Source organism: Ursus arctos, unplaced genomic scaffold, assembly GCF_023065955.2.
Source record: "Ursus arctos isolate Adak ecotype North America unplaced genomic scaffold, UrsArc2.0 scaffold_14, whole genome shotgun sequence".
Taxonomy (NCBI): domain Eukaryota; kingdom Metazoa; phylum Chordata; class Mammalia; order Carnivora; family Ursidae; genus Ursus; species Ursus arctos.
Genome location: NW_026622808.1, coordinates 70,510,628 through 70,519,170, shown reverse-complemented (window position 1 = coordinate 70,519,170; position 8,543 = coordinate 70,510,628). Strand labels below are relative to the sequence as shown.

The window sequence follows — 8,543 nt, the reverse complement described above, 5'->3', positions numbered from 1 at the left end:
AGCGTGAGTGGGGTTCCCCACCTGCCTGAGGGCAGAGGGGTGCTGACGTTTCTGCTGTGCAGACTTGAACCATCTGGATGAAGATCAGGTGACTCAGTGACATGAATAGGCAGGAGAGAGATCCCAGAGCTGGGGGTCCAGACAGCCAGGGTCTCCCAGTGTCCCTTGCATCACTGATACCATTTTGACAAGTGAACTTCCAGGTCCTGAAACAAGTCCTTGTTATCAGATGACTTTCAAGTGCAGGACAGGCTTTTTGATTTGTTGTTTCACATGAAGGTGCAAAGACGCATATCCCCTGGTGATAGCAGCAAGTAGATTTTAATATAATATATATTAAATATGTGTTTATATAATATATAGAGACCAGTGGTCTTCAAGTTTTAGGATAAATATCCCATTAATAAAAGCATAGTGACTGGGGGTGGTCTTGAAATGACAAAGAAAACAATTTCCACACTGTGCACAGGGGCCAACCTATGGCAACTGATGAAACTCTGGGGGCTGAGGGGCGGGGAGGTGGCGAGCAGAGCCCCCTGCAGGAACTGAGGAGCAGCCTGGGGGCTGGGACACAGGGAAGAGTGGGCTGTGGGCTGAGGCTGGACACAGGCAGACACAAGACAGCCTCAGAAGTCAGAAGAGGAATGTTGGAATGGGGAAAATATCTGCAGGACACATGAAAAATATCACTATTTCTAACATATAAGAACTACGAATTGGTAAGAAAAAGATTTAAAACCCAGTAGAAAATTGTGCAAAGGCCATATATTGGCTATGAACAGGGAAAGAAATAAAAATGGCCAATAAATGCATAAAAAGGTACTAAACCCTATTAGTAGTCAAGACAATTCAAATTAGAACAATAATGACATATTTTTATTCAAAAGATTGGCAAAAATTATAGAGTGCTGACATTTATTGCTGGGAAGACTGTGGGGAAATTGGTGCCCTCATATACTGCTGGTGGGAAGTGACATTGATACAACCTAATTTGAATGTAATTTCTTAATATCTATTAAAATAAAATATGGCCATTTGACATAGGAATCTCAGTTTGAGAATTTATTTTATAAAATCAGAAGAACAGGTCCTTAAGATTCCATGTGCAAATGTTCAGCCAAGCCTCTTGGTGGTGGAAACACCCTGGAATGGGATCCATCAGTGGAGGGTCGCTGTGTAACCTCAAGTGTGTGCATTTTTTGGAGAGATACCCGGCGACTGGAGGGACAGTGACACATGGGTTGACCAGAAGCCGTGCCAGGGTGAAACCTGGCACATAGGAGCCATCCCAACGGAAGGCACAAAGCAGTTGCCACCACAGATGTGCTCGTGGTGGTCTGTGCAGTGATTCTAGAGGCACCTCTACCCACTTCAGGTGGAAAATGGGCTCCAGTGAGATGCCGGCCCCCAGCCCCCACCATACCTGCCACACCTGTGTCACCTGCCTGGACCCTTTAGTCACTTCCGTGCGACCCTGGGCGGAGAGTACGTCCCATTTTTGTAAGGTCAAATTACAATGAAGCCTTTTAATGTACACTTACGTTTGTATAGGCTTGTATGATTGTGGGAAAAGAACAATAGGAAAGGAGAAGAAAAGAAGATATCTTTTCTTTGTCTTTGTGTGTGTTTGTTTTTCCAGGGATGGTAAACTCTTCTTATTTTGGGAAGATGAAAACTGAAATTTTATTAAAAGAATAATACTACAATAAAAGGCAAAGAAAAGGGTTTATTTAAGAGGATGGTTGAGTACACAAGAAAAAATCGCTCATGGGAAAAATTCTCTTCATTTTCTTTGGACATTTTCTCTTACAAACGAGTCTTAAAATCAACCAGTCAAAGCCTACTTAATAAAATACCAAATCCAATTCATAATAAACCTTTTATCAAACTCTGAGAGGATGGGAATGATCGCAACTTGATCAAGCATATCTATGAGAAACCTACAGGAAATGCCCTGCTTAATGGTAAAACATTTAAAATATTCCCACTGAAGCCAGGAACACACAGGAGGCTGCCATCAAGTTACTTATTCCTTATTTAGCATTTGAAATGTGTCACGCTTTCTCCTTGTTTCTATCAACCCCTATGCCTTTTGTTTGATTCACCATTTTCTTTGATCCACCTTTTCCTCAATCTGTTTGAAACTTTGTATCCTAGTTCAGTTCATTTAGTGCTTATCAATGGGTTCACATACTTTAAATTGTTTTGAGTTTCATTGCTCCTTCATATTCAGTATCTATAAAATCTCTAGAAACTAGACAAGAATTTTAGTGATTTTTAGCTCCTCCTGAACTTCCCACCCCCCACATTCCTATGCTAATGCTTCTGGAATTTTAATTCCAGGTTATTCATCTTTCTTCCAGAATCATACCTGTTTAAACTGGATAGCACAGTTTACCATTTTCCTTGCTCACTGGTCCTTCTTGCATCTCACATCTTCCTTCTGGGTTCTTTTCTCTTCTTTCTTTCTTTCTTTCTTTCTTTCTTTCTTTCTTTCTTTCTTTCTTTCTAAATCCTGGCTGAGAAACATCTGTGCTTTCACTGCAGGTAACAGAAAGCTCAACTCAAACTGGCTTTATTAGCTTGTGGACAATAAAGTCCAGAGGAAGCTCATGCTTTAGGTCCAGTTTGATTAGTGTTCGGGCTCATTTTCTCATTGCTCTACCCTCCTCCCATCCCCCCACCCTCTGGAGCTGGTGAATTGGCTGCAGGAGTTCCAGAACCTCCTGTCTATTCACCACCTGGTCCTGAGCCCAAGAGCATCTCTGACTGGTTACAGAACCCTAGACTCAGAGTTATTTCCTCTCCAAGCTTTGAGGATGTTACCCCATTGCTTTCTTAGATTCAATGGAGCTGCCTAGGGAAGTCTGATGTCAGACTAACTCTGCTTACCTTGTAGGTCTCATCTTGCAGGTGGTTTTTGGAACTTTCTCTGCACCATACTTCATCCAGGTGTATGTGATTGTTGCATCTTCCTCAGGATTCATGTCTTCTTCAACGTGGGGAAATTAGCCAAATGTGATATATTACTATTGTCCAAGTGTTCTGAGCCTCTTGGTAGAACTCCTGTGTTAGACATCCCAACTTTGGGAGCTCCCGTCAGTGTGAAATAGCTTCCAAACCTTACACCTTTCTTTTGCCACATTCTGGAAGCTCCGTCTGCCCAAACAACTATACTGATTTGTTCCTCAGTCCTATCCATTCTGTGCTTCAAATCACATAATTTTGTATACCAACCACCTTATGCTTCATCTCAAGCATTTCTAATTGCCTTTTTATGTGAAGACATGCTATTGTGTCAGAGATATGCTATCATCCCATATCTCTCTGAGGATATTAATTATACTCTTTAAAAAGTCTTTTTCTGAATGTTCTATTGGTTCTGATTTCCTTGGATGTGACTTCTTCCTTTTTTTGCTCCTTCGCTGTGTTTTCTTTTCTAAAACATTTCATGGTTATACATCTCAGGATTGGAAAAATTGTAGTTGTGGGGACATAAAATAGACTGAATGTGTCTTCCCCAAATTCCTATGTTGAAATCCTAACCCCCAGTGGGATGGTATTAGGAGGTGGAGCCCTCGTGAAGGGATTTGCGCCATTACAAAAGGATCCCAGATAGCTTCCTCGCCCCTCCAGCCATGTGAGGACACAATCCAGCTATCCATACACTAGAACGTGGGTTCTCACAAAGACCCTGCTGGTGGTCTGGGATTGCCAGCCTCCACAACTGTGAGATACAAATGTCTGAGGTTTATAAACCACCCAGACCGTGCTGTGTATTATAGCACCCTGAATAACCTGAGACAGAGGAGGGCAAAGGAGATTGCAGATTTATTGCAGTAAGTACTGAGGGACAACATTCATGTACATCTGTGATAAAACAAAAGGAGGAGACAACAGAGGGACATGAGCAGTGTACATGTGACCCTGCCAGGATCCTGGGAGACTTGCAGGCTCAGTCTGGACAACATGAAGGTAAAGGCTAGGAATGGGAGGAGTCAGGAGGGACAGAAATGGGGACTTGGGTTTGGGCTGGGAGAAACACCCAGGTCAGAACAGGGACAAGGGGCAAATGATGGGGGTCAGCGTGCAATGTGGGTGAAAAATTCTGGGACCCCATACACAAAGGTACCGGAGGGGGTCTGTGTGAAGAACAAAGTTGAGCCCTCCAAGGGTCTGAACCCTAAGCAGGGATAGACGGATGAAGTTGGGGAATTTGTGAGAACCCAATACCCAGAGGCATGGGGCAGCGCCTGCACTCCTGACCCAGGCTGGATTGTGCAGAGGCCAGGGCCTTGCAGCCCATCTCCGTGCACTGTGGTTGCTTCAGTAAGAGGGAAGGATGAGGTCCGCCTGGCTTCTGGCTCCATGTGGTGGCTTGGCTCTTCACCATGGTCTCCATCCACACGCAGACGTGGTCTCAGTATGCGTCTTGGCCTCACCTGGAGGCCAGGGTCTCTGCGAAGGTCTATTCCCCTAAGGTGGCGTCTTACTGCCTGCTGACTTCTTCCCCCATGGTGGCCTTGGCCTCTCTCTCCGTGATGAGCTGTGAACGCTGGGGTCTCATATCTCATGGGTTTCACATAAGCAAAGGGTTTCAAGGGATGGCCTGGCTTCATAGGGCCATCTGCTTTCATGGTGCCTTCACCTTCCACACCAGAGCAGTCCAACTCCTGAGAATGCATATCTGAGGCAAACAGAGAAGCAGAAAGTGGAAAGAAGAAATCAGAGCTTTTCCAGGAAGCTTTGGGGCCAGGAGAATGGGGGAGGGGAGGGTATGAGGTGGAGAGTCCCTCTGCCAATGACCCATTATGTGTAGCATTTCCCACTGGTCATTTCATTTGGCCCTCCCCACCACCTGTCCAGAGAGGTAATTGCCATCCCCATTTTACTGATGGGTAAACTGACTCCAGATTCAATTTGAATTCACTAGATTCAATTTGAATCAAAGTGACAGTCCCTGTCCTCACCAAGCTTAAACTTCAATAGAAAAGACCAACAGAACAAAACAAAATATGTAATGTCACTGACAGGTAACAAGTTGGAGAGTGAAGGAGTTAGGATATAACAAGGAAGGTGGTTTTGATTCCAGAGTGCCTGGAATTTTATCTTTTTTTTTTTTTTAAGATTTTTATTATTTTTAAGTAATCTCCACACCCAACATGGGGCTCAAACTCACAACCCCGAGGATCAAGAGTTGCACGCTCCACCAACTGAGCCAGCCAGGTACCCCATGGAATTTTATCTTAACTTACCTGTGATGGGCCTCAATTTCCTTTTTCATGAATTGATATGATACACCAACCCCTGGGGTGTTATAAAGACTTGGATACTACAAGCAAGTGCTTAGTGTCGTCCCAGCATGTACTTGGGGGCAAGAGAAGTTAACAAAAAGCTGTAAGTCAGGACCTCAGGAGTGAGCAGGATTTAGCAAGGCCAGGGCAGAGTGGGGAGGGAGAGGATTCCCAGGGGGTGGAGACTGGGCACAGGCTTCCAGAATGTAAGAAGTCTGGACTAGCTGCAGGATAGCACGGCAGGAGGGAGAAGCTCATAAGGACCCCTTTAAGCTAAGCCAAGTTTTAGTTTATCCTAAGATCAAAGGAGAACCACTGGAAGGCTTTATGGAAGGGAACAAGTCATCACATTTGGACTTTGGAGAGTGAAGTGTGGCTGTACAGGAAGGGGTGTGCCTAGAGGCAGGAGGGCTGAGGAGAGTTGCAGCCATCTGAGATGTGAAGAGGTAAGCAAACACAACGGGAGCCCAGGATACCCTGAGGGCAGGCTGATGAAAGGGGCAAATGGGGTCCCAACTGACCCAGTTTGTCTGGGGGGCACTCTCCTGACTATCTGTTAAGCACACCCCTGCTGCCATTTGCTTTCCCCCAACAGAGAGGGGGATAAAGCTGTTTCCCCAAGGTAGAGCTCAAGGGAGAAGATACAAGTTTGGATGACAAAAATGTGTTCAGTATTGGACCTATGATGGTGAGGTGCTTGTGTTTTCCAAGTGGTGATGTGAGTCTGGGGCTCAGTGGAGAGCTCTGCCGGTCCTCTGAGCCATCTACACAGAGTTGGTCATCACTACCATGGGAGCTGACAGGATCCGCAGGAGAGAGTGGAGGAGCAGAGAGTGCCTCTGACAGAACCCTAAAGTCCACTGCTAACCTCTAATGGGAAGGTAGAGAAAAAGCACTTTTCAGGGCCACTGATGCAGAGGGAAACTGAGAGCATGTACCCAGATCCAAGGTGGAGACAACAGATCAGGGGGCGGTGAACTGCCCACAAGGTTGGCTATGTGGGACAGAGCAGGCCTGCGATGTGGCCATTCTTGTTGGCCACCTGGAATGGGTGAGAACAGCATCAGGACACTGGTGGGGGCAGAGTGAACTTCCAGAGCAGTGCGGTAGGGAAGATGGCAGGTAAGTGACAGTGTGAGCAGGGGACAGCAGGGGTGGGGCTTTTACCCGGGGTGGTTGAGTCACTGTTGGGAGGCAGTACTGGGACACAAGGGCCCAAGAATTAACAGCATCAGGAATAAAGAACAACTCCAACAGACCCACTGTAATGGAACAAACTGAGAGTGTTTCAACAAATGCCTTCTTTCTACACAATCATCTTTCAAAAATTAAAAAAAAGCCAGGATTAGATCATCTCTCTGGTGAATTTTTTTACAGTTCTTGGCTAGAAAAGCTCATATTAATACCTTAAACTGATCTCAGAATGGTCAGAGGACCCACAGCACTGGGAGAGAGGAGGTGAATGCTCTGAGACATGGCCACAGCCCTGTTGGCTGGTTCCTTTGACCCCATCTTCTCCACACTCAGAAGTTGGCATTAACAGAAAGAAAGGGACACTATGGGAGAGTTTTGGAACTAAGGACAGATATAATAGTTTGAGGTTTTGGGTTTTTGAGCATCAGAAATCAAAGTCCTGGGAGGTCCAAGCATATCAAGTCTATGCTTTATTCAATATTCTTAAACGAATATATGTGGGCCCTTGCAGAGCCATTTATATCTGCTCTCCCAAACTCAGACTGAGAGCTCAGTGTGGCTCCAGAAACAACCAAGAATGGCCTGGGTGAGCTATGGGAGGGCTGGTGGATGGCAGGGGCTTTGCAGATAGGACCTAGAGGGCTCAGAGTGACCTGCATGGACTGATGGCCAGACACCAGTAGAAACAGAAACAAGGGGTGGCTGTGTGAACCAAGGACCAGAGCACTCTTTCCAATCATGTGATAGTATGTAAAGCATGTTACCCTTTGTTGACCTAGATTTAACTCCAGTAGAAGTGGGGGCAGGGAGGGAGGTGAGATCCTTAATTGACTAAAGAAAGTCTGAATTGATAAATCCCCCAAATTCAAGAACACTTAAAAATCAATAAAATAAACAACCAAATAGAGGAAAAGCAAAAAGCAACCATAGGCAATACATAAAAGGGGAAAAGCAAATGGTCCTTATATGTATAGGATGCTAAACCTCACTTATAATGAAGAAATGCAAATTAAAGGAAAGCTTGTGCCATTGTTATGCGTCTATCAGACTGGCAAAGATAAAAAGATTTAGGACACTCAGTGTATGGAGGGAAATGGTATAGTGAACAATTTCACAATAGCTATAAAATTTTAATGCCCTCCAGAAAGAGAACATGATGGGGAACCTGGTTTATCATAGATCATGAAGTAGCATCCAGCTACAGAAATGAAGACAGTGCAGTGTTCAAACAGAGATAAATGACTGAGCAATAGAATGGAATAGACAGCCCAGACTGAATACACATCTATGGAAATTTGGCTGAAGATAGTGCTGGCATTGAAGATCATCTGAAGAGTCTTCCCTGGGAAACCTGTGCGGTCTAAGAGAAGAATCCTAAGAAACTGACACATGGGGTTCCCCAATTTGGCAGTCCAGTCATATAAATTCTGTGGAACCCAGAGTTAATAGGCCCCACTCATTGGCTCAGAGCTGCCATTCAGCTTCCCAGGGTTCCCTTTTCAATATGGGCAGCCAACCAGGGGTCATCAAACATCCGAGGAAAGACTAACATGAGATAGGAAACCAATAATCAAACAGGAAGAAAGCAACTTGCTGGAAACAGTTCTTGCTATCAGTGAAAATTTCGCAAAAATATATCACTAATATCTTTTAAAAGAGATGATGCCCATGAACAAATTACAAGATGCTTTTTAAAGAAACATTCAGGAAAAAAAAGAGCCCTTTGAAATCAAAATTATGAGAGCAGACATTAAAATTTCCATGGATTTTTGAAAGATAAAGTTGAAGAAATCTCCCAGAAAAGAGGACAAAAATGAAAAGTAAGAAGGATAAAATATGAGAAAATTAGAGGCCTAGCATTGCCAAAGCTAATTATTAAAAAACAAATCGAGTTCTGGTAACAAAAAGATCCTAAAATCTTCAGAGAGAGAGGGAGACAGAGTGAGACAGAGAGAGAAGGAAGAAGTGTCTTCAAAATTCTGAGGAAAAAGGATTTCCCGCCTAAAATTCAATACCCAACCAAGCTATACACGAATCAGGAAGGGTAGAATAAAC

The 8,543-nt window shown here is 44.4% G+C and overlaps 1 protein-coding gene across 1 annotated transcript; it reads right to left on the bottom strand.

Annotated features, from left to right (window-relative positions):
- Positions 1 to 4,082: 4,082 nt before the first annotated feature.
- Positions 4,083 to 4,685, bottom strand: PRR20G (proline rich 20G). The gene has a single exon (XM_026500374.2). It carries the CDS (start codon positions 4,683 to 4,685, stop codon positions 4,083 to 4,085), a length of 603 nt encoding a protein of 200 aa, XP_026356159.1.
- Between the last annotated feature and the right edge of the window lie 3,858 nt (positions 4,686 to 8,543).